At 55.0% G+C, this 26,136-nt stretch overlaps 1 protein-coding gene across 7 annotated transcripts in view; it reads left to right on the plus strand.

Moving 5' to 3' along the window:
* CSMD2 (CUB and Sushi multiple domains 2) overlaps positions 1-26,136 on the plus strand; it is a 624,779-nt gene that overhangs the window by 192,437 nt on the left and 406,206 nt on the right. For all 7 annotated transcript variants that reach the window (XM_051832052.3, XM_051832047.3, XM_051832045.3 and 4 more), the window contains exon 4: positions 22,622-22,816. In XM_051832052.3, the coding sequence (XP_051688012.3) occupies positions 22,622-22,816 (195 nt within the window). The remainder of the gene's footprint in view (positions 1-22,621; positions 22,817-26,136) is intronic.

The following is a 26,136-nucleotide window of genomic DNA, read 5'->3' on the forward strand; positions in this document are numbered from 1 at the left end:
GGGCCACCTCTGAGTTCCCTGGAGCTTCTCTCCTGTGGGGACCAGGAGTTGGAAAGGGAGTGTATGTCAGCTTAAAAGATGAGGCTTCATTTATTCATTTGACCGGTATAAGACCACCGGGGTGTATCCGTGAGCGAGAGACAGCGCTGCTGCCCTGGCATGGGTTGAATTCTCCTGTGGGACGGCCAGCAGTCAAGTTAACCAAAAATCAATCTGACTTCAGGTGGGCCTCAGTGGAATGCAAGGAGCCCCAGGAGAAGCCAGGGAGATGAACGATGTGGGACAGGGCAATCCAGGAGGGCTTCCTAGTGGAGCTGGCCCTTGAGTGGGGCAGACAAAGGTACTACAGAGGTGGCTCTGAGTTTGCCATGTGTGAGCAGCCACCTGAAGGCATGAACAGAAGGTGGCAAGGACACAGGAGGGAGAGAGCAGAGGAACCAAGCACACTGCTTTGGTCTCCTGGCACATGAGACTTTCAGTGCAAAACCTAGCCATGTCCCAGGCTGACAGGTACAGTGTTGTTCACTCAGGAGTAGGGCATGAGGACAGGGAGAGCGCGGGGCAGACACGCAGGGTCACCTCTGAAGTCACGGGAGGACTTTGGGTCTTGCTCAGCATTTGATGGCAATGGAAAATAGTAGCTCAGTTTTTTTGAAAAAGACTTCTGGATTTGAAACACAGTGACAGAAAGAAGGAGAAGCAACGAAAGTGGGAGAGAGAGAGAGAGAGATCGTCCATCCAGCTGGATCCAGCCACTCTTCAGATGGCCACAGTGGCCTGGGCGGAGCCAGGTGGAAGTCAGGAGCCTGGAACCCCATCCAGGTCTCCCATGTGGGTGCAGGGGCCCAAGCACTGGGGCCATCTTCCGCTGCTTTCCTAGGCGCATTAGCAGGGAGCTGGGTTGGAAGTAGAGCCGCTGCGACACAAACCGGTGCTTTGATATGGGATGCTGGATTCCAAGCAGAGGCTTTACCTGCTGCGCCACCGCACGGCCCCCGATGGCTCATTTTTGACTTAACAAGTACCTGTGAGTGTCCACATGGGGCCCTGCACTAGGCGGGAGAGCAGAGACAAGGTGCATGCAATCCTACCTTCACAGAGTTCAGGGCTTCTGTGTTCTCGCCCGCTGGCAGTTAGGCTGGCAGTGGCCACGCCTTCTCTGTGGCGTCTCCCACCCAGGCTCAGGGCACACAGAGAAGAGCGTCCACAGCCATCACAGCAGATGCTTCGCTTTTGCATTCGCTCCCCAGGATGCTCTTCCTAGACATCACTTCTGTGCCGCCACCTGCCGTGAGGACGCACACATTCTCTCCTCTGATGTCACCCTGCCATCCGCACCGACCACGCACACGCGTGTGCTGATCGGAACAGTCCTATGCGATAGGCGCTGTTGTCATCCTCATTTTGCAAGCAAGGAAACTGAGGCAGAGAGCAGGCGTGTGATGAGCCCCTGGGACCCAGCGCTTTGTCGAAGCACCGTCTCGTGGAGCCAGGTTCCTGTGGCAGTCGGGGAGGGAAGCCCACCAGAGTTCTCACTGCTGTTTCATAAGGCGTTGCCATGGAAACCCTGCATGAAGCATCACTTAAAAAGCTGTTTGATTATGTTTTCAGGGTGGCTTCTGCGGGCACAGAGCAGCAGCGCAGTGTGGCTGAGTTGGTGGGTCTCGCGGAGGGTGCGTGGCGGGGGTCCGGAAGCTCTGTGGATGAAAGAGAATGTGCTGTGAGGGGCACCGCCTCTGGCCCGAGTCCTTGCTTCAGGGAATGGAGGCCCAGGAAGCGTTCAGGTCCTGATGTTCACGGTGGTGCTGTCAGCGTTCTGCTGCTGTGGGTCCAGGAGGCGTGGTCTGCCTCCTCCGCCTGGCCTGCACTCCTGCCCTGGCCCTGCCTTGGGCCTTCTCCCATCAGCCATCTTGGTGCCTTTGCCTATCCAGGCTGTGATATAGGACGGGGCAGGATTCAGAGAAGTGTGAGGCCCCACAGCTGCTCTCTCCCAGCCTCTCTGATGAGTTCCGGTTCCCATGGCGACACAGAAACTCCTGGACACGCAGGGATCTTGCCCCAAGTCTTAAAGTGGGGCTGCTGTCCTTGCTGATCAAAGAGGCAGGAGGGGCAGGGCAGTGCTGAGGACCGCAGTGGTTGGGTGCAACTTCTCGTCCGGCCCTCACAAAGGGCGCTGAGTACATGGCGTGCGATTGCCGCTCTGTCAGCTCACTTGGCAGATTTTGTTTAAGGTTTATGTACTTATTTTAAAGAGTTACAGAGACAGGGAGAGACAGAGAGAGAAAGAAAGAAAGAGAGAGAGGTCGGTTTTCCATCTGCTGGCTCACTCCCCAGATGGCCGCAAAGCCGGGGCTGTGCCAGGCTGGAACCAGGAGCTTCAGCCGGATCTTCCACATGGGTGGCAGGGGCCCAAACACCTGGGCCATCTTCTGCTGCTTTTCCCAGGCCATCAGCAGGAAGCCAGACCAGAAGTGGAGTAGCCGGGACTCAAACCGCTGCCCATGTGGGATACCAGCATCACAGGTGGCGGCTTAACCCACTACGCCGCGACCCTGGCCCCACTCAACAGGAGTGTATTGAGCAATGACTCTGCGCCAGGTTCTGGGCAGATGCTAATGAATGGCTCAGACGGGGCCCCTGCTCTTGGGGGGATCCCATTTTAGGGAGGTGGGGCAGAAAAGGCAGGGTGGGGCAGTGGCCAATTACATCCCACAAGAGAATTCAAATAAAATGGCCTAGTAGAGGAGGCCTGTGGGGCTTCCTTGGTTTATGTGTTGAGGGGAGGCCTCCCTGATAGGAAAGTGGACATTTGAATAAAAGCTGTGCCAGGCACCGGGTCCTGGGGCAGGAACTGGCTTGGTGAGGCTGAGGCATGGACAGGAAGAGCACAGAGCACTGGAATGTGGCGAGGAAGGAATTGAAGGCGCTGGCACAGGTTGTCCAGGGAGACCCAGGCTAGAGGTGAAGGCAGAGGAGAGGCCTTTCAGGGAAGAGGGTCATGCTCTCACACGCTTGCTGGGGTGAGAATAGGCTCAGGGAGCCCCGTTAACAGAGTCTTGTAGATAGCAGGTGGAGGACATAGGAGCCTGCGACCACGAGGTGGCGTGGGAGTGAGGAGGGGTGCACGAGTTCAGATAGGGCCCAAAAGGCGGGCTGATGGAGTGGACATGGGAGTAGAGGAAAGTGGATGCTGGAGTGTTCCTAGGTTCCTGCTCTGAGTAGCAGGGTAGACAGAGCTTGTACCCTGCCAGCAACCCTAGGGTATGTTGTGGTCGGCATTGTGCAGCCCATGATGGCGTGACACCTGCTACCACATGGACGGACCTCAGAGACACTGTGCCAGATGGAAGAAGCAGTCACAAGACACGTACTGTGTGATCACACACTTACATGAGGGACTTAAAGCAGTCAGATCCAAACAGGCAGAAAGCTGATTGGTGGTTGGCAGGGGTGGGAGGGGCAGAGGGCGGGGCGTTCTGGCCTAGTGGGTGCGCAGTTTCAGTTCTGCAGGTTGAGCACAGTTTTGTGGGTGGATGATGGTGCTGGTGGAATGGGTGTGATGCCACTGAATGGCACCCTCAACAGTGGCTGGGAAGCCAAGTTCTACTTTTCATCCATTTTACCACAGTGAAAACCAGGAGGCCCGGGCTCCCCTGGGGATAGCAGGCCACGCCAGTCTGAACTGGGCCCAGCCATGCCAGTCTGAACCGGGCTCAGACAACTGAGCTCTGGAGCCTTTGTTTCCAAGAACACAGGGCCCACCCGAGTGTGAGCTCACCTGGGTACCAGTGCTGGGGAGTGGGGATCAGAACACAGCCACCAGGCCCAGGCATGGCTGCTTTGACACCTGCAAGGGACATGGTTGAGTAGAGCAAGAAACAATGAACGTAGGCTGGCGCCGCGGCTCAATAAGCTAATCCTCTGCCTAGCGGCGCCGGCACACCAGGTTCTAGTCCCGGTCAGGGCGCCGGATTCTGTCCCGATTGCCCCTCTTCCAGGCCAGCTCTCTGCTGTGGCCCAGGAGTGCAGTGGAGGATGGCCCAAGTGCTTGGGCCCTGCACCCCATGGGAGACCAGGAGAAGCACCTGGCTCCTGCCTTCAGATCAGTGTGGTGCACCGGCCACGGTGGCCATTGGAGGGTGAACCAACGGCAAAAAGGAAGACCTTTCTCTCTCTCACTGTCCACGCTGCCTGTCAAAAAAAAAAAAAAAATGAACGTAGTCGGAGAGGCCTCCCCTCTCCACACAAACCAAGGAAGCCCCACAGGTGTCCTCTACTAGGATGTTTTATGAATTCTCTTGTGGGATGTAATTGACCACTGCCCCACCCCTTTAGAGAAACAAAGGATGTTCACCTTGCCTAGTGGTGCCCTCCTAGGCACAGCCACCCTTTTAGAAAGCATAGTGATGATGATGATGATGACAATGACAGCACTGTGATGGCAGTGTCTCCTCCCACACTGGCACGTGTGTGCCAAGCCCTGTACCCATAGCCTTTCATCAGCCCTCCAAGGTAGGCATGTCCATCATCTCCATTCTGCAGATGGGAAGACTGAGGCCCTGTAGCTGAGTCACAGGTAAGCAGGAGTGAAGACACAGAGCTTCATTTGTTTGCCTCCAGCGTCTCGGTGCCTGGCTGGCCAAGGCTGCGGGTCAGTGTGGAGACGGATTAAGAGGGTCTAACGGCACCTGCTCCTCGGGCTAACTTGAAGGGATGTCATACAATGATTTCCTGGAGGGAGCACGCCATGTGCAGGCCCCAGGGTGCTGCGCACTCAGCCTCTGCGTGGGGGCTGGTACCACCTTTGCCTGGCAACAAGTCGCCCCACCCGCTCAGGCAGCAGCCCCTCCCCCTGGAGGGGAGGGGATGAGATAAAATCAGGCTGCTCTCCTCATTCACATTCCATCTCCTGCAGCTCCTTGATGAGAAGTCATTCTGGAACAGGAAATGAGGCCGGAAGGCAGGTGGAAGTGCCAGGGGCCTGGCAGCCCCGTTTTTCTGGTCCTCTCTTGGGCGAGTGAATTGGGCCCTGGAGTTGTGAGCGAGCACCTCGGCCACCCTCACTGCCCCTGCTCACATCCTGGTGAGATGTGCACCACATAGGGGACTGCCTCAGCCGTGTCTCAGGGTCGAGCGGCACCCAGAGCCTTCACCCTGCGGGGCCACCCTCAGCACCGTCCATCCCTGGGACTTCCCACCTTGCCTGGCTGCAGCCTGTGCCCACTGAGTGCCCTCGCTCCCTCGCCCAGTCGTGGCATGGATCAGAATCCCCTTCCTCTTTAAGGCCGTGTCTTGTACCCCTGTCCACCGGTCCATGACACCTGTGGCAGCTGGGCGTCACGCTGCTCGTGCACACTCCCCTCTGCTTGTCTTGACCCTGATGGCGTAGCCTGGGGCGTTCAGGGGGCCGGGGGCAAGTCAGCACCCCCCCCACAGGACTGCACCTGCACCCTGCCCTCAGTCCCCCTCTCCTGACCTCGCCACATCTTACCATGGCCTCTGCATGTTTCCATAGCAACTTTGTATCAATCAGCTGTGAAAGGCAGCCAAGGGCAGTGGTCTGGGTTATGTTCCGGCTGTATCAATTATGAGGCCTAAGACTGGGACAAGCTAATTCCAGTCTCTGGTCCCAGTCTCCTCGTTTGTAGAACCGGGATCACTGTAGTCTCTACTGCAGAGCTCAGGAGGGTTTGCAGCACCAGCACGTGCCCTTGGTCTGAGCTGGGTATCCTGCCTGCCGGGAGCCATGTCTGGCTAATCTAACTCGGTCCTCACATCTGCCCTAAGAGGTGGCTAGATCATCGCCCTCCTGATAGACAAGTAACTGGGTTTCAGGGACTTGCCTGAGGTTCCACACCGGGAAGCAGTGATGCTGGGACTCTGAGCCCTGGGCTTGTGCACTTACCTGAGGGTGAACCCTGCAAACAAGGCCCGGTCCCAGACATTTTGGACAGGGTCATAGCTGGCTCCTGGGGTTGAGAAAATCAACCCTTTTCCCTTGGGGAGCACTGTCAGCTTTAGCAGCCAAGGCCCTCGTTTGGCCTGGACATTTGGGTCTTGGCATGGGGCTGACAGCTTTGCTACTCTGGGCAAAAGCCCCAGGGAGGTGTTCCTGGCCTTGGCAGTCTGCACGCCATATCATCGTGGGATGAGGATCCACGTGTTTTATTTTTTTTAAAAGATCCTGGACTCCAAAATGATGAAGATGTACTTGGATCCCAGAATGATCCACCGTCTTGCTAAGACCTCTGAGCAGCCGAGCAGTGCTGTGCAGAGGCTCACAGGCAGCCAAGCCCCTGGGCACCTGCCAGTCCACACAGGCTGTGGCTGCAGCACCAGCAGACCCAGTGAGGACTCGGGGGCAGTGGAGGCATGCTGGTCCTGCCGGGGGGGGGTGCAGACAGTGGTAGGCTAGGCCTTCATAACCATAAGACCCCATGTGCCCGTGGCTTAGTGAGTATGAACTCGTTTCTAGCTCCTATGTCTCGTGAGCAGGTGCAGCTCTGGGGCAGCTCCTCCACAAGGCGATTCTTGATTCTTGATTCTTGGGTGAAGCCTCTGTACACCTTGGAGACCACACTTCCTTGGGTCTGGTCACCCATATCCTGCCATTGTAGAAAGAATGTGGGGGACTCTGCATGGAGGTTTTCTCTTTCTTTAAAAAAGTAGATTTATTTATTTATTTGAAAGAATTGCAGAGAGAGAGGGAAAGATAGAGCAAGAGAAGGGTCTTTCTGGTTCACTACCAAGATGGCCCTGATGGCCAGGGCTAGGCCAAGCTGAAACCAGGAGCCAGGAGCTTCATCCAGGTCTCCCACATGGGTGGCAGGAGCCCAAGCACTTGGCCCATCTTCTGTTGCTTTCCCAGGCTCATTAGAAGGAAGCTAGAATGGAAGTGGGGCAGCTGGGACTTGAACCAGTGCCCAAATGGGATGCCAGGGTTGCAGGCAGCAGCCGCCCGTGGAACACAAGCCAGCTCCCCACGAGTCCATTCTTCCCTTTTTGGGTCTGTGGTCACAGTTGGTATTTCCCAGACTTCCTTGAGCTTTGGTTCTGTCCAGTAGAATGTGGGCAACAGTGACATAGGCCACTGTCAGGTGTGGCCTCTAAAAACTTCCATACAGAGGCTGGCACTGTGGCATAGCAAGAATAATGCCAGAACACACGCCCAGTGTGGCAAGGCCAGTGGAGGGGCTGGTAATAAATAAACCATGGGCAGTCTCACCGCAATCCTGTCCCCTCTTCTATTCATCCACTCAGTGACATGGTCCTTCATTCAACAGATAGGTCGCCAAGGCCTCCTGTGGGTTGGCCGCTGGGTTGTAAGCTGGTGTGCAAAGGTGCAGAAAGTCAGACTAGATCTGTGCTGTAACAGAGTTTAAATGTGTGGGAGAGAGAGCGAGAGAACCACAAAAATAATTCATGAAGTGAATGACACATGAAGTGATTACACATTGCCAGAAATGCTCCAAGGTAAAACAGAATGGTGACACAGGAGATAAGGGAAACTTGACTAGGTCTCAGGATGGGCTTCTCTGAGGAGATGACATCTGGGCTGAGCTGAAGGAGGAGCATGAGTATCCCATGCAAAGCATAGAGGCCAGAAAATGCTTCTGGGTCAAGGAAAGTCATGCAAAGGCCCTGGGGCAGAGAAGAGCTTGATGCTCTTATGGATTGGTCACTATCATGACCACCATCCTTACTCAGATCTCAAACCACTTCCGCTCTGTCTCATGCCACTGGTTCCATAACTGGACCACCAAGCTCAATGGCTCTGTTTGATCCTCTCCCGTTACTTCCCAAAGCATGTCCCACTCTGGGAGAAAGAAAAAACTGTGTGTTGGGGAGTGGGAGCTTCTACACATGTGAGCGCCCAGTGGTATTTCCCGCCTTGCTGGCCCGGCTGTCCTCTCCTAGATCCTTGTGAGCACTGTGGCCCCTTGGTCCACCCATTCCTGTTCTGCAGTTTCCTGGGCCTCAGCGCTTGCCTCTGCTTTTCCTGTTGTCTCTGCCTTTGCCAGTGTGGCCTCTGCTGCAGCTTCGGGTGCTAGGGTGTGTGTGCAGTACCAGGAGGGTTTGACTCACTGCGGGGAAAGGAGTACAGCTGCCTAGAAGGGCATTTGAGCAGAAGTTGCGGTGGGATAGTCCCTGGCTAGGTTTGGTCCAGGTTCATGTCTCCAGGTGAGAGAGGATTTAAGGAGATGTAGCTAAGGATGAGCAGAGAAGTGGTTTATTTACAATGAAATGTACACACTCAGGAATGAGCATGGGCCAGCTCCAGAGAGAATGAACTGCAAGCGACAAGGCTTGGGGCTGCCCTTTTATAGGATCTGGAGGTGTAGGGGGTGGGGTCTGGCTTAATTGAATATTCAAAGAGGGTGGAGTTTGGGACAGGGCTTGAGTACCGCCCATTTCTGTGTCATACTTTGGAACTCTTGGAAGTGTCATGACGTCAGTTGCATGATGGCAGTGGGAGTGCCGGCCGTGGTCATTGCCGGGACACGGCCTGCAGCCACATTGGAGATCTCTAGCCGACGCTGATTTTAAGTTGCAGCATCGCAGAGGTTGGGGTTACCCCTGCACTGAGGTCAGGGAGTGCTGGGCGGTGCCTGGAAGGGAGGTTTGGCATTGCACAGAGGAGGGTTTGCATGGTGCGGGCCGGGCTGTTGGGCAGGTTGGCCTGGGCAGTCTCACCGCAGGCTGTGCAGGACTCAGCCCCTCCTCCCTCACTGCCTCCTCGCCTACGGCAAAGTGACGTGGGAACCGCGTCTTGCAAGGTTGAGTAGGACGTGGCCTGACATGGAGGAGCAGATGGGCCTTGCAGAGAGAGGGGACGGCGAGTGCCCACAGACAGAGGCCAAGGAGCACGCACGGAGCTGGGGAGAGGCCAGCGAAGGAGCCTGGGCAGTGCCACGGGAGTGGGAGCACGCATGGCTGAGGGAAGGGGAAGGACATGGGTCCACGGGAAAGCCTGGACAGATGATGGAGTCCAGACTGTGAAGATCTCGGACGCCTTGTGCAGGGAGCCCCGGGGCCCACAGGAAGCTGGGATGGTTTTATGGGCAGCGGAGTATGGGGTACAGTGTAGAGGAGGGAGGAAGGGCGGCAGGGAAGCTGAGGGGTGGCTGAGAGGATAGGTGGGAGAAGGCTGGGCCGCGATCTGGTTTTTCTCAGCAGGCGGCTGTGCACGTGGCTGGCATCAGGCCTGGCCCAGAGCAGGCCCTCGGCCACCGCTGCCTCCCCTCCTCGTGGGGGTGGGCTCGGCTAGGTTCTTCTCTGGAGTAAAGGTGACGAGAGCAGAGAGGGTGCTCACAGTAGGACCCCAGCACGCTGTGGTGTGAGAGGGGACGAGCACCTGGGACACGGGACGCTGCAGCAGGGAACTGTGCCAGCCCCTGTACCTGGAATGTCCTCCCTTCTCCACCAAGCCCATACCAAGCGCCAGTGCCAGGAAACCTCTCTGAATCCTTCCTTCCCACCCCGAGACTGTGAGCCACAGGCACTGAGCAGAGAGGCAGAGAGCAGCAGGTGTGGGCCCGGGACCCCCGGGTCACCTCCTGGCCGCTGTGGTCCTGCTTGGGGCCAGGTGGGACCATTCACAGATGAGTCTTGTTAGGGTCTCAAGGGAGCTTTTCAGACTCGAAGCAGCAGGTTCCTGCCTGGCTCCAGGAAGGTAGCGCAGGTCCAAGTGATGCCAGCTGCCTGGCAGAGCCGGACACGGCTTCCGGCACTCAGCTCCTGGGCCGTGTGCTCTCCCCGGCTCCTGTCCAGGCGTCACTCTGTTTTCTGCCCAGCCTTGCTCACACAGCCCTGGTGTCTGGCTCTGGGATGCACCCTTTGCCTGGCTTCCCTATCTTCGTCCTTTCAACAACTCTGAGCTGGGCTGAGCGACTCCTGCCTCCCTTCATCTTACTGGGGGGAAAACCAGCAAGCAGGGATGGGGTGCAGGGCCTCAGTTGTTAGCAGAGTGGCTATTTGTGTAACAGAGGTGGGATTTGGGCAGCTGCGCTGCCTGCAGGGACAGTGTCCTCACGTGGACACTCTGCTGCCTGTGTCCAGGAACCAGCAACCCACAGCAAGGAGGGGCAGACGAATTCAGGCCCAGGTCTGTGGGCCAGCAGGGCCATTCTTGCAAACATAACCCTGATGTTCCAGGCCTTCCTGCCCTGCCCTCGTAGCCCTCGCTGCTCACTCCAGGTATCACAGACTGGGCCCTCAGCTTCCCAGGGCATCTCCAAGGTCAGGCGTGTACCGCACCCCTATTCCGGCAGTCCCACAGAGCCTGGGTGACCAGATCTTACATCCCAGTGCCTGCCAGGCCCTGTGAGTGTGGACACCAGGACACTGGCCTGCAGGGGAGAAAGGGCTGTTAACCCCTAGGGGCCACACAGAAAAGCACCTGCGCTTTGCGTGGTACACACAGGGTGTAGCTTCCATGCATGGGGGCATGTGTGTGCTGTTTGTGTGGTCATGAGTGTACACACAAGGGCTGCGGGCGATGCATTGTGCACTTGCCCATTTCTCCCACGTGTGTGAGGATGGATGGGAGTGTGTGGGGGGGTGAGGGGTAGGGTCTGGGTTCTGCACATGGAGCGTGACAGGGGTCAGCAGGCTATGTAAGATGTTGTTGGGTCTCTCTAGTCTCGAGTCAGGAGCTTCTGCAGGGCTCAGCTTCTACCTCCTGCTTCTGTGACCCTGCAATCCCCAAATAGGCAGCGTCCACCTGCGTGGGAGGGGCCCCCGAGCATACCGAGAAGGAGCGGGACTCCAGAGATGAGTGACAGCAAAAAGACAACCCGAAGACAGGGCTTTTCCTTCCCCCACTGCCCCGATTCTCAAGCCACCAGCTGTTCCTCAGGCACCACCCTTAACCCAGCAGGGAAATGGTGCCTCCACACAGACTTCTAAACGGGCAGCCCTGCCTGCTCCAGCCCTGTGATGCTGTGGCTTAGAAAGGAGGTGTGGATGCCGGGCCAACGGGGCTTGCCCCCAGCTCCCCCAGTTCCCAGCTGACTGAGGTGCACAGGCCAACCTCTCTGACCTTCACTGTCCTCCCTGTAGGATGGGCGTCATACCCGCCCCGGTGCTGCGCGGAGCATTAAATGAGGTGGGGCGAAGTGGCAGGGTCCTCTGTGTTAGGGGTCAGAGGGCGATGGCGCTGATGACAAAGAGGAAAGTGAGGACAATGAGGATACGCAGGCGCTCCGTGGGGCCACAGATGCATCCAGTGTTTTACTGTTGTCTTCGCCATTGCTGTGTCTGCTCTCATTTGCAGAAGGTACAGGAAGGAGTGCCTGGTGGTGGTGGGCAGCCTCGCTCTTCCATTCCCTTGGGGCCCTCCTGTCTGCCTCTTCATGAAGCCAAGGGTCCCAGTGCCTTTGGGATGTTGGGAGTCTTGCAGTGGGCTGTGAGGCTGGCTGGCTGTGGTCCTAAGAATAGAGATAGCTTGGGAGCCTAAGGGGAAGAAACAGGGACTCTGGGTTCTGTTGTCCAAGGGATTGGCACTGGCAGGTGGGGTACAGCTTTGGGCAACCCAGATGGTCTGGTCGCAGAGGCAGTACCTCCCAGTTAGGCAGCAGGATTTGTGGGACCAGGACCCAGCCCCGGGAAGGAGCTGCATGGCCTGGGCCAGAGCGGGGCTGGCAGTGTGGGAGGTTAATGAGCCTGGATTCAGCGTGGCAAGGCCCAGATGGCCTCCCATGTGGGCAGCCACCCTGACCGTCACAAGTCCCAGCCTCAAGGCAAGACCCTCCTGCTACACCAGGTCCACAGCCTCCTCCTCTTCTAGCTCCTTTGCCGGGACTGTTTCAGAACGCAGGCTGCAGGTGATGGCATCCAGGCAGGGTGAGGGCCATTGGTGACTGGCCCTGGCCTTACCTCTAGGCTCACCAGGCCTGGGGGTCATCTTGTCCCAGCCTAACAGGTGAAATGAAAGACCCTTCCCACCTGCCCTCCTGTAACATGCTCCGCATTCAGCCACAAGTGCTGAGTGTGCCTCTTCGGCTAGAACTGGCCCTGCCACCAGCAGTCACTGGCCAGTGAGGTGGGCCTCCCTGCCCCCAGGGAAACACAGTCCTGCATGTCCAGAGAGGGAGCATATTTGTAAAATATGTTCATCTGGAAAGGTTCACATGGATGGACATCACTGCTCTTGTTACTTTAGGATGAGGATGGTCAATCAGGAAAACAAAACAACTCAGGTCTATCTTATCCCAGGTTCCTGCACTTCCCAAAGTATGTCCCACATTGGAAGGAAAAAAAAAGTGTGCACGTTGGGGAGTGCAGGCTTCTGCAGGCACAGTCTGAGAAATTCTGGCTCAGGCCAGGTGGGCAGATGTGTCCCGTGCAGAGACTCTCAGCTCAAGCTGTGAGCGCTGATTGCTTTTGGGGTGTTGGTGGGGGGATTTCTGCAGGCGTTCGGATCCACTGGATGTTTTTCTCTTGAAACAATGTGGAGTGCACCTTGGGAAGCATCCCTAGGCTCTGCTGGCTGTTAGTCTGCTCTAACCCCAGATTGCAGATTCTGCTATTCCAAGCTTGACTTGAGCAGTACTTTGTGTTGTCTCCCCCTAGGGTCCCACTGGTTTCCCCTGTGGCTTTCTGTCTAGACAGGATGGAGACTCCCTGTGCATGGGCAGGGAGGGCTGAGCTTGGGGCTGTGGAGCAGGGACAGGAGATACTAACCAGTGCTGCCTGGGGAAGCCCCTGGCCCTGGCCCTGGCCCCAAGCTCCTCATCCAGCGGCCAAGGGCTTGCCGCAGTCTCCTGAAACGTGCTGTCAGTCTAGAAAATCTGAGCTCCTGACCAAGTGCCAGGAGGGAGAAGGAGGCCGCCTAGCTGATGGCTGCCCTGGAATCCAGCTGTAGCCCAGATTGCCCAGCCCCTGCCCCAGGAGGCTCTGTGGCTTCCCCGTGTGCTCCCACTCGTCCAACTCAAGGTCAGTTCCTTCCAGGCTACCTCTTCTCCTAATCCCTGTGTCCCCAGCTTCTTAAAGCCTGAAATCTTTGATGCCTAGGAGATGTGTCTGAGGCAGGGTTGCCAATATTGGCCACTTAAAATTTAGGATGCCTGGTTAACGTCAGGTTTGAACAACAAATAATTTTTTTGCATTTGCATAAGTATATCCCAATTATTCCAAGAGATATACTTATCTTTAATATGTGTTTCTCCTAAATCCAAATGTAACGGGGCAGCCTGTAGTTTGTATGGCGACTCTGTTCTGGAGCCCATGGTGTTTCCTTTTCTGGCATTGGTTCTGAAGAATGGCAGGTGACAAGGAGGAAGTCGTGGGGCGCTGGGGTTAGGAAACATGGAGAATTCTCAGGCAGCTTCTCCGTGGTCCCACTAGGGGGAGGATGGGTGCCTTCGCAGCCCGGGCTAGTCCCAGGTCCGTGCCAAGGGGCCAAGGGGATTACGTGTGGGCTGGGTGTGCTCTCAGCCTGGATGGAAGATGGACTCCAGAGGTACCCAGAGTGCTGACTTCATACCCAGAGAGCGGTGAAGCCAACAGTGGCCCTGAATCCTGGGAGTTCAAGGTTAGCCCTGGTAAAGGACACAGTCAGCCCCTGTTCTGATCGCAGCCTGCTGTATAGCTGTGGGTTCAAGCCAGGCTCACGTCCCTCAGTCCTCACCCCTGTGCAGAGGGGCTGGGCTGTCCCTGTGCAGTGCAACAGAGGTGTCCATGTCGTGGGCTGAGCAAAAAGCCCGGTTCAGCTTGGACCCTCACGGTGGTCGTTGTTGTGACTCTTCTTGTTCCTACCACTGCCGCTGACAGGCAGTCCTCTGCCTGCTGGCTGGTAAAACTGGCAGGAAGAACAGCTCCCTGGGGTCTCGCATGAGTCCTATTCTAGTGGAAAAGCATTGGGGCTAAAAACACACAAGCCCTTCCCTCCAGCCAGCCCTGTATTCCCCAGGGCCACACTAGGCTGGGAGTGGGGGCGGAGAAATTGGATTTGGGGCTCAATCCTCAGGCACCGCTGCCTGGGCCAGCCCCCCTCCAGGCCCCTCCCCTGTGCAGCCCCTCCAGGGCCCTCCCCTGTGCAGCCCCCCACTACAGGCCCCTCACCTGTGTAGCTCCCCCGCCCCTCCCCTGTGCAGCCCCCCAGGCCCCTCCCCTGTGTAGCCCCCCACTCCAGGCCCCTCCGCTGTGCAGCCCCCCACTCCAGGCCCCTCACCTGTGCAACCCCCCCCCGCCCCTCCCCTGTGCAGCCCTCCTCCAGGCCCCTCACCTTTGCAGCCCGGCCTCCCTCCCATACTTGGCCTGCACTGGAATTGACCTTCCCTTGCTTGTCTTTCTCCATTGTGGGAGGGGCAGATCTGGAGATATAAACCACAACGGAGATAAGGACATAACCCAGTGGTGTAACACCGCTCAGCAGTCTGTGGCTTGAGGACCCCTGCCTGGTGTCATAGATAAAGTCTGATGGGAGCCTGTGTGGCCTGTGGCTGCTTTTCTACTCTAAGCAAAGATTGAGTCATTGCGGCAAAGACCACATGGCGCACAAGGGCACAAACAGAAAGTTAGTGGTGTGTTGCTCTGTGTGTGTGTACATACAAACACGTATGTGTCTATATATGTCTTTATTAGATAAATACACGTACAGTTGGTGCTCTTTATCCACAGGTTCTGCATCCATGAATGCAACTGATCATGGATTGAAAATATTTGTTTAAAAATAATTGCCTGTATACTAAGCATTTCTTGCCATTGTTCCCCAAATGATACAATGTAACAACTATTTACATAGAATTTACATTGTATTAGGTATTTTAAGTGCTCTAGAGATGGTTTAAGTCTAAGGCAGAATGTGTGTAGGTTATCTGCAAATATTTACACCATTATCTATAAGGGATTGAAGCGTCTGCAGGTTTGGGGGTCCATGGGGAAGCTGGAACCCCTCCCCCATGGCTACTGGGGGACAACTATCTATATTTAATTCACTCACCACATTGCAGCTGCAAGTAGTCACTTTCCTCCTGCCAGGCATTAAATCAAACACTGGATATATAAAAACTACAACACCGTTCCCGCCCCTTGAGGAGGCCAGAGACGAAAATAAACACCTAAGGAAGCAATTACAGGCAGGCTCAGCTGCTGTGGAGAAGCCAGCGCGTTACGAATGAGTGAATGCATGAATGAATGAATTACAAGGTTGTATGACCAGTGTGGACGCTAAAGTGCAAGGGAAGCCCCACATAGCTCCATAAATGGGGTCCACAATGTCCACTTGCATAAGCCGAGGGATTGAGAGGGAGCTTGTGGAATTAACAGCATGGCCACAGCGAGCCGCCTGGCGACCAGGCAGGGACCGCACTCCAGGATTCTGGGAGGCACCTGCCCATGCCACCGCAACCTTGTTTGTATTCTGCCCAGGTACGCTCTTGCGAGTTATTACGGTATATAAAGACACCCAGGGTGTGCAGGGAGCAGCCTTGCCAAAGCAGCTGACGCTGAAGTGTGGCCTTGGAGGGTCGTGGGAGTTTACCTGATGGGGAATTTGTGACACCAGCAAGGTGTGCTTGGGGAACCTGAGGATTAAAGCAACAGTGGGGGTGGGGACACGGAAAGGGGAGGGAAGAAGGCAGGGTCTGGGCTGCCTGCGCCAAAGCTTTGATTTGTCCTCGCAACAATGCAGAAGAGCCCGGGGTTTTCTCTCCACTTCCTTTGCTTGATTTTTTTTCAATTAATATTTCAAACTCTTAAACACGGGGCTCCTGGGAGTCACCCAAAAGGCCAGAACCCTAGATTTGCCTGTGTCCCCTCTGTTTTCAGGGGGGCACCTGCTGGGGTCCCGAGGGAAGGGCCGTGCTGGTGATGCTCACCCCGGCATGAGGGGGGACAATGCCATAACGGATCGCAAAGCCCGCAGTGGGGACATCAGAGTCCCAGAGAGCAGTGACAAGGGTGTTTGCATGTGACAAAGAAGAACAGAGCCAGGGTGGCTTCTGGAAGACAGGGAACTTCAAGGGCCAGGCCAGCGTGCTGCTTTCAGAAGTCAAAGCTATGACAAGAAAAGCCCCAGAGATTGAACAGTCTGGAGCTGAGAGAGACAGACTGGCACAATGGATTAGCTGACATGAATAGGTTACTGTGGGTTGGTCTCCAGCCCAGCCCGGCTTTGCAGTCTCATGAAGCAACCAGCTTCTTTGCCATTCTGATTCAGTAGATTTAGCACAGGCTCTAGGCATTGGTGTCTTTAGAAAACTCCCCACGTGCCCCAGATGCTAAAGCTTGCAGAATCACAAACACAAGCCAGGGAATAGGGTTAGGGTTAGGGTTAGGGTTAGGGTTAGGGTTAGGGTTAGGGTTAGGGAATAGGCTCAGGCTGGAAGGCTCAAGCCTGGCCTGAAGCCTGGCACCCTTGCCTTGGAGTGATGGACAGGTCACCAGAAGTGTGCAGGACCAAGCTGGAGGTTAGCTTGCCTAATTGTCACTCCAAATCCCCCTATGGAGAGGATGAGCGACTCTTGTGAGTTTGTTTCAAGATACAAGAGTCACTGCAAGGTGCGATGATCCATGCAAGCACAGCTTAGTACAGGTGCAAAGGCCATGGACCCAGCAGTTGGGCACTGATGGGGAGACCCAGCTCTGTACCTGACCCCCTCTGCCTCCTCAAGGAGCTGTATGCCCTGGGTCAATGTCCCCAGCTCTCTTATGTCCACGCCCACTTCCACAGCAGTAGATGATAATAGCACCTCACTCAATAGGCTGTTGGGAGAGTAAAATAAGGTCATTAAGTCCTTCATATTAACTTTAAAATATTGCATTAATTTGAAAGGCACTATGACATAGTGGGGGGCATCTAGAAAGAGATCTTCCATCCACTGGTTCACTCCCCAAATGCCAGGTCAAAGCCAGAAGCCAGGAATTCCATCTGTGTCTTGCATGTGAGTAGAATGGGGCCAAACACGTGGGCCATCCTCTGCTGCTTTCCCAGGTGCATCAGCAGGGAGCTGGATGGGAAGTGGAGCAGCTGGGACTTGAACTGCTAACTCCAACATAGGATGCCGGCCGTCACAGCAGATAGCCTAACCCACAGCACCACAACCAGTCCCTTCGATGAACTTTTATTAAGGAATTATTATACACCCTGGGAACTGAGACACAACAGTGAACAAAACAGATCAAAAGTTGCCTGTTCTCATGGAGTTTGCCGTGTAACAGTGTGAGACAAACAATAAACAAATAAATGTCTCAAACCCATAATATATCATATACTGTATATGATCCCTGTTCATTACATATAATACATGGGATATTAAAATTTAAATACATGATGTGCACACTTAAGATATAGAATATAAATGCATGTAATATATGAATATATCATAGGTGTTACATAGATGTACATAATACATATTACCTATAACTGTATAGATATAGATTATCATAGATCAAACATATTATAGAATGTAAATGTATGTCAGCAGAGTGCAGAAGTGGAAACAGCCAGGACAAGGAACACTTTGGGGATGGAAATAAATGCAAAGCACTTGACACTGAGGATGGCCCAGAGTAAGTATGCAATAAATTATGTTTAAAAGGCCAAACAGCTAAAGAGAAAGAAGCCATAAAGAGGGAGTGAGATAGTGTGTGATGCCTTAGTGCCTCTCCCGGAGCTGGCAATCAGAAGACGATGGATATTATTCCTCCCTCCCCTGACCCTGCCCACTGCCCCCAGGCACACCCACAGGTGCACACCTTTCCCTGGTGAGGGCTGAATCCTCCCCCACCCCACCCCCCGGCTCTCCTGCCACTTAGTGTCAACGGTATGGCCACAGAGATGGAATGAGGAACTTGAGGGAAGATAAGAAATCAAAACATACGGAGGGTGCTTGTCCAGAGAGCATAAACGACTCTTCATGATAATACGGGAACCAAAGTCTCAAATTAAAAATAGAGAAAGGCATGATGTGGCTCTTACTGCACTCCCACCGCAGAGGAGAGTCATTGTCATACAATCACGGAGAACATTATGCTGATTGGCAAGAGCCGGGCTTTGTGGAAGGGACCAACTTCCCCACAGCTAATCTGCAGTGGAATTGTTCAGTGTCAGGCACAGCTTTAATAATATTGTTCTGGGCTGCGCTGGATGTAAATATCGCCCTCTTCATTTTGTAAGCAATCAAAGAGAAGCTTTATGGACAGGAGAACATGAATGGTTATAATATCTGTGCGGGAAAAACACATGAACAAAATCGGGGAGATCAAAGACGGCTGAGCTTTAAAAACCCTTTGCTTTCTGGCTTATCTCCAATCTGTGTCTTTCCAGCATTGCACATTAGACATGTAACAAAAGACCACACTCTAAAAGTGGCCCTTGACATTGTTAAAAAGTGTAGGATTTGCAATCAGACTCAGGGGGAAAAACTCAAAATATTAAATCTAGACAGTTGGACTTTTGTCATGGTCCCTTCTCAGTTAGGAAGCACCTACTGTGTGTTTGGGTGCTGTGTTTCCTTCAGAAGCTATATCCAGTGCTGATTCAGAGTACTAATAGGTGGAGCCACAGGAGCCACGTGCAGGGCCTGTGTGGCTCTACCAGTTTTGAGCTGTGTGGCCTTGGATAGCAAGTTCTGTAAGCTCTCTCTGTTTCCGTTTTGTTTTGTTTCGTTTTGACCTGTTGGACAAGGACAATGCATATCCCCCAGCATTGTTTTGAGAATTAGATCTTTGCAGCCCCAAAGTCCAAGCAGACCTCCCTAATCTGCGCAGGAGCCCTGTGACGGGTGCAGCTGTGTCCCCTAAAATGATAGGCGGATGCCCCTTCGCGTCTATGAGCGTGGTCTTCTTTTGAAAACAGGGCCTTTGCAGATGATCAGGTGGGGACGAGATGACCAGGCCATGGCGACAGTGACTGGTGTCCTTTGGAGAAGCGGGGCATTTGGGCCCAGAGACATGGTCGGAGAGCGTCATGTGGGCATGGAAGCTTGGGGTGCTGCATCTACAAGGCAAGGAGTGCCAGCAACCTCGAGAAGCTAGGACGACAAGAGCAGAGCTTCCTCTGGGTTTCAGAGGGCCCTCAGCTCTGCCACCCTTGGTTTTGGGCTTCTCGCTTGCGTAATTGTGATCAAGGGGTTCGGGTTGCCTTCAGTTACCCAGTTTGTAGAGCGGTCCTGACAAACTAATACAGGAAGAAAAGTATGCCCATTTTCAAAAGAAAAATTCAAGCTCAGAGGTGCAATTTTCTGGCTCAAGACTTGGGTGAGCTGGGATTTGAACCTAGGCCCTTCTGAACCCAAGGTCTGCCTGCTTCCCGTTCACTGCGTGGCCTCTCAGGATCAGAACTGGGGGTGTCAAGGCCAGTGGGGGTGGCCGGCAGTGCCCTCTGATTAGCCTGCGTCTCATGGGGACACCAGGTCCGAGTCCTCTGATTGTGAACAGCTCATTAAGTAAAGAGCAGCGAGCATTTGAGAGTGACTTTTTAAAAAGAATCGACTTTTATTTATAGTGACGTTCCAGTCATTAATTTCAAAGGAAGAAAGCCCAAAGCAGAAGCAGGTTCATTAAAAATTTGACATTAGTAATTTAATTAAATTGGGTCTTTGCGTCTCATTGCGGAAAATGAGCGTTAGTTCTACACCGGTTCTCAGCCCATTTCCCCTGGTTGGCTCCCTCCCCTCACCTTAGCTTGCTTTCCTCTCCAAATGTTTACCTGGCCCACACCTCCCACCCGCAACACTAAAACACACGTGCACACACTCATGCACACACACAGTCACTGCCTCCACTCTAAGCCAGCACCACAGGATCCTGGGGAACTCCAGGAAAGCCAGTCACAGGGGGCCATGGGAAACACCAAGTGAGCCAGCAGCAGGGGACCATGGGAAACACCAAGTGAACCAGCAGCAGAGGATCATGGGAAACACCAAGTGAGCCAGCAGCAGGGGACCATGGGAAACACCAAGTGAGCCAGCAGCAGAGGATCATGAGAAATACCAACTGAACCAGCAGCAGAGGATCATGGGAAATGCCAACTAAACCAGCAGCAGAGGATCATGGGAAATGCCAACTGAACCAGCAGCAGGGGATCATGGGAAACATCAAATGAGCCAGCAGCGGAGGATTATGGGAAATACCAAGTGAGCCAGCAGCAGGAGATTCTGGGAAACTAAGTGATCTGGCAACACAGGATCCTGGGAAACTCGACGGGCTTATGGGGAATGTCAAGCTGGTTCAGCAGAGTGAGGGAGATGATTCTCATCTCTTGAGTCATCTCGCTTGTCGAAGGTAAAGACTGGATGAGGAAGAGAGGTGCTCTCAATCCTCAATAGTAGCTGTCCCACATGGGCCCCGAGGGCCGGGGCCACCCTCCCTGGGCCTCTGCTGCGTCCCCACTGCTAAGCACGGTCGGCCCCTAGTAGATGCTCGTTGCACAGAGGACTCTTTAAACAGCTAGTTAATGAGCACACAAATACGGGTCTCCAAAAAGTTCAGGGAAAAGGCATATCATCTTTTAATTCCATTTCCCATGACCTTTTTGATCTGCCCTTATAGACCCCTACATGTCCTGGTGGCTGTGTTCATCTCCCAGGATGCACCTGTGAAATGTCCGAGGGGCCTGCCCTCGTGGCCCCGTGGCCCTGTGGCCCTGTGGATGGAGAGCAGCTGTGTATTTTCCGTAATGACAACTATATCTGAGCAGCAGAGGTCTTCCACCTGCTAGTTTACTCTCCAGCTGCCCGCGATGGCTAGGTGTGGGCAGACGGGACCCAGGAGCCAGGAACTCGACCTGGGTCTCCCGTGTGGATGGCGCGGACCCAACTGCTTGAGCTGCCACCTGCTGCTGCGTTAGCAGGAAGCTGCAGTGAGACATGGGACACGGGTGACCCCACTGGCACCTTAACTGCCAGGCCGGAAGCCCGCCCCAGCCTGCCTGTGCTGGGCACCTGCTCTGTGCTGGGTACTGGGCTGCCCTGAAGCCTGGGTTTTCAGCGTCTGTGCAGCTGTGGCACACTGTTGTCCTCCACAGCTGATGCTCTCTGAGTTTGCTTGACTCAAGGTTATGCAGAGTGAGGCAGGGATGGCGACTGGTCTTAGACCAGATCAGGCTGGTTCCGAAGTCTGTCGTTTCCCTCCTCAGCGACCTGTTTCCTCCCAGAAAGGGGGGAGGAGGGGAGTGGAAAGGGAAAGCCTTCTTCAGGAGGGTTTGGAGATGATCAGAGCTGATGGAAAGAGACCAGGAGGGCAGGCACCAGCAGGAACATGGGCAGTGAGAGGGTATCGTACGGGCCTGGGCAGCCTGTGGAGTCCACTCTGCCCTTGTCCACGTCTTCATCATTGCCACCCTGCCCTCTCACTGCAGGCTCCCTGAGATTCTTGTGTGTGTGTGTGTGAGATGTGGAACAAATTTCTTGAGTTTCATATATACAATTTTAAGAGCATAATGATACTTCCCACCCTCCCTCACTTCTACTCGCCCTGAAATTCTTGATTGTCTCTGACCCCAGGGCCTTTGCACATGTTCTTTTCACTGCCTGAAACATCTTTCTGTCCTTGCTGACCCTTACTAATGTCTCAGCGTACTGCAGAGATGTCACCTCCTCTGTGAAGGCATCTCTGATCTCTCCCCTACCCCCAGGACATGGTTTGGTCCCCTGCCTGGTCCCTGCCCAACCATAATGCAAAACATAGCTTTAATCGTGCCTGCCTCCTTCATAGTCCCTCGGGAAGTTAAATTCATGGCATTGTGCTCACCATACTCCAGGCCCTATGCTAAGCACTTTGACCACCTTACTTTATTTAGTTCTCATTATAACCCCACGGGAATAGTGCTGTTGCGATCCGTATCTTACAAATGTGCCTCATTACCGAGGGAGGGAGAGGTTAATTAAGAGATGCCCGAGGGCCCAGGGCTGCTCGGTAAGGCTTCAGGCTGGGAGGTGGGGCAGCAGCGTGGCGCCTGGGGTCTGCACTGCCAACCCTGCTGCCTGGCCTTGCAGAGATGGCTGAGAGCCCAGTGCTTGCCTGGAATGGCCGGGACGGGTAGCCTGTGGGGCTTGGACAGCCCCAAGGCAGGGGAGCTGGGTCAGGTGGAACAGGTGGCTCGTGGGCCCCGAGCAGCCGCATACTGCCTCCCTCCTGGCGGGCGGGCTGTGGGGCTCTGGCACCCTCACCAGGGCTGTTTCTTCTGGATAATGAGGCGCTCCTGCTGTGGCCATGGTTGCCTTGGCTCTGGCCACGTGTGGAGCACCGTGCTCCCACGTTCCCCCTGGTAAACAGGTCAGGCTGATGAGGACCCCCCTTCTTCTCCCACCACCTCACTGCTTCATCCAGCGTGAACCTTCAACCCGTGACCCCTTGGGTCAGAAAACCAGGTGTGATGGACAGGACACAGGATTTAGCAAGTATCTGCTCTCTGCCGTGTTCTGTGTCCACATGGAGAAGGAGCGTGGACTCCATGACCATGCTCCAGACACAAGAGTGAGCTCCAGGGCCACAACTCACAGGCAGGGCTATGCACTAGAAGAAACGGGGACCCTGGATGCCACATGTGGCTCCCCTTGCAGGTCACCTATTCTTGGGGACCTGGCGGCTGTAAGAGGTGGACCAGGGAGGTGTTGCTGGGGACCGGGAGTGGGGCAGAACCAGGCTCACTGGCTGTGCATCTCTGTCCTCACAGTGCTGCCCAGCCACACGTGCGGGAACCCGGGGAGGCTGCCCAACGGCGTCCAGCAAGGCTCCACCTTCACCCTCGGTGACAAAGTCCGCTACAGCTGCAACCCAGGCTTCTTCCTGGAGGGCCACGCGGTGCTCACCTGCCAGGCGGGCTCGGAGAACAGCGCCACGTGGGACTTCCCCCTGCCCTCCTGCAGAGGTAGGTGGCCACAGGGGGTCCCAGGGAGCCAGTGGGCAGCAGCCGGAGAGGAGGCGGAGCTTCCAGTGGGATCCTGTCTTGGGTTGGGGAGGGGAGGGGCTGCACCACAGCCTGGTGTGGGGTTCCCACCAGGGGGAGCCACGTCTGGGGCCCAGAGGGTCCTCCAGGCTGTGGGTTTTGCAGGCGCCTCGGGAGCACAGGCGTCTCCTGCTCTGGCCTGTCCCTCTGCCCCGGGAGAGCCGCGGTGTCACTTTCTGCCCCCAGTCACTCCTGCACGCCTTACCTGGTGATGCTGCTTCTCTCTCCTACCCACTCTGCCTCCCACCTTACCTCATGGTTCCTTCCAAACATGCCAGAGACTTGTGTACCCCAAAAACTCCACGCCCACCTCTCCCCAAACCCCACTATTCCGTGCCAGGTCGACCTCAGCCCCCAGCAAGGGCAACCACCTCATCTGCCTTCTCCCAAGACAGCCCCAGCTTCAGTCCTGGAAGCCTGTGCCCTAGAAACCAGCACCTGGGGCCCAAGCAAAGCCGAACCTTGGTGCCCTCCTCCCAGCCTGTTCCTTTCTGCTGCCCCTACTCCTAACAGCCCAGCTGAGTTCTAAAATGATGTCCAGTGGGAGTATCTGGCACAATACTTCAGACATATGGCTTGGGACACCCGGATCCCATGTCTGAGTCCCCAGGTTCGAGTCCCGGATCCATTCACAATTCCAGCTTCCTACTGCCGCAGACCCTGGGAGGCAGCAGTGATGTCTCAAGTAATCAGGTCCCTGCCACCCTCATGGGAGACCTGGATTGAGTGCCAGGCTCCTGGCTTCAACCAGACCCAGCCCTGACTGTTCCAGGCATTTGGGAAGCAAACCAGTGTGTAGGCAATCTTTCTCCCCCCTCCTTCTCTCTCTCTCTCTTCCTACTCCTAGCCCTTTCCTCTGCCTTTCATATAAAGTAAATAAATAAAAATAATAATTTTGAATGACTTCTCTCTCATAGCAAAAATAATGTATGATCAATTTTAGAGTTAGCACACAGAGAAAATATAAATGGAGGAACAAAATGACTCTATCTTAGGCAAAATCTTCATGTACAGGTTGAGCATCCCTAATGTGAAAATTCAAAATCTGAAATGCTCCAAGTCCTGAAACTTTTCAAGGGTCAAGATGATATCACAAGTGAAAAATTCCACACCATGAACCCTTGTTTTGTGTGCGAAGTTAGTATGAATATTGTATGGAGTTATCCTCAGGCTACGTGTCTAAGATGCGCATTCGACGTAAGTGAGGTTCGTGTTTAGAATCAGGTCCCATGCCAAGGATAACTAGTTATGCATCTGCAAATATTCCCAAGCCTGGGAAACTCTGAAATCCCAAAAACTGCGGTCCCAGACCTTCCGGAGATGGAATCCTGAGTTCATATTTCCCGCCCATCTTTGCCAGTTCTGCACAGTTGTGTGTGTGACAAATCGCTGGGATTGCGTTGTGGATGGAGCACATTTAACCACCCTGGAGAAACTCCCCAGCACATGTGGATGTCCCCACACTGCCCTCGTGGCCCAGCGTCCTGGAGGTGCCCTTCAGCCTGGTGCCCCTCCCTCCTCTCCTTTACCCCTGGGTCCCCAGTGTTCTGCCTCACATCACCAATTCCCATGGCGACTGTCTTGGACTTTGCGTGCCGGACCTTTCTGCAGCCTGTTGCGCTATTGGCGTCCTGAAGCTCTCATGGTCCCTATCATGTGCCCTGGATCCCAGGACAGCCAGCTGTGGGCCTGGGAAGAGCATTCCAAGGCCCTGAGGAATAACTGGAACAGGTACCTCCGCCTCGCGCGCAGGCTTTGCTTTTCTCTTGGAGTGTGTTTTTCTGTAACGACTATCGGAAGACTAATTCCCGGGATACGTCACCCCTCCTCCTGCCATATGCCCTCACTTTCTGGAATCGACAGCAGGGATGGAAATTACTTGGCACGTGCATCTAAGCTCCTTCCCACTCCTGTGGCAGACATAATTAATTGATCATAGCACCCTTTCTGCTGGAGCCCAGACATTGCTGTGAATTCTCTCCCAACAGGCAAGCCACCGCCAATCGATCCCTTTGAGTTGCCACTTGACTTCCCCTTGCTTTATCCTCCTCAGCCAACAGAGTTGGCTTCGGCCGTGTTGCTCCTTCTTGGTGGTGCCCAAGGAGATGAGAGGCCCACCCCCCCCCCCCCGGTCTCATTTCTAGCTCAGGGTTTGCCTCTCGGGGGAGACCACAGCCAGAAGCTGCTGCACCTGCCATCACTCACAGCATCCCTCCCCACTTGCCTGGGGATGTCACTGGTAATATTCTGACCCTGCCGGGAGGGTGTCCCAGGTTGTGACGTGGCAGCAGAACAGGAACTAGGACAGCGAACGAAATCACAACTTTAAATGGGGAAATATAAGAGCACTATTTATAGCACGTCCTTTTGTTCTAGACAGAAACCAAACTTAAATATCCTCCAAGTGTCAGAGGCAGAGGGGTGCAGCTCACCTCGGGTCCTGGGCTAACGCAGTGAGCCGCATTCCCCGGGGTCTTTGGCAGCCCGTCAGCTTTTGCCCCCTCTGAACCCTGAACTCACCACCTTGCCTCGCTTCCCCCAGGTCTGCTCTGCCAACTGAGGTAGGGAATTTGGCCCATTTTTCTTGGCCACTTCTCTCCAGAAGCCAAACACAGAACCTGAGAAAGGTGTCTCCCCCCGCCAAGGCTCAGTGGCCATGCAGGGAGCTCACATCTCAACAGCGCCAGAGGCTGCAGGCAAAGGCTGAGCCATCAGCCCTTCTCCCAGGAAGCTGCTCCCAGGCGTCTGTCTCGGAGGCTCCTGCACCCCCGTGGCGAGCGCTGGGTCCTCTCTTCTGCCACCTGGAGGCTTCCTGCGCCTTGGTCCCACGTCAGGATTTGCAGCCCCTTCTCAGAGGCTGCTTTCTGCTGGTGTGGCCGCCTCCAGAGGTGGGGCGGGGCAGGGAAGGCCTGCATGAGCCCCTGCCAAGGTGACTACAGGCGGGAGTGGAAATGCAGTGGATCCAGGTTGCAAATGATGTTCTAAGTCTCCAGGGTCTCAGGTGCCCGCGCCACCAGGCAGAGCTGAGGCACGAGGCTGCCTCCTCAGCCAGGTCAGATCCTGGCTGTGTGTCCAGCCCTGGGGGCCACTGGGAGGGGCGAGGCTGCTCCGCCTGCCTCAGGTCCCACACCAGGGCCCGGGGTCGCGGGTGTAGGGGGCCCTGAGTGCCCTCTGAGGTGTCCCCGGTTCCCACGTGGCCTCCCCATTGGAGACAGTGCCACCCCCACTCGTCTCCCACTTCT

The sequence above is a fragment of the Oryctolagus cuniculus genome, chromosome 7 (genome assembly GCF_051225735.1).
Source record: "Oryctolagus cuniculus isolate XC-2025 breed Fujian yellow rabbit chromosome 7, ASM5122573v1, whole genome shotgun sequence".
Taxonomy (NCBI): domain Eukaryota; kingdom Metazoa; phylum Chordata; class Mammalia; order Lagomorpha; family Leporidae; genus Oryctolagus; species Oryctolagus cuniculus.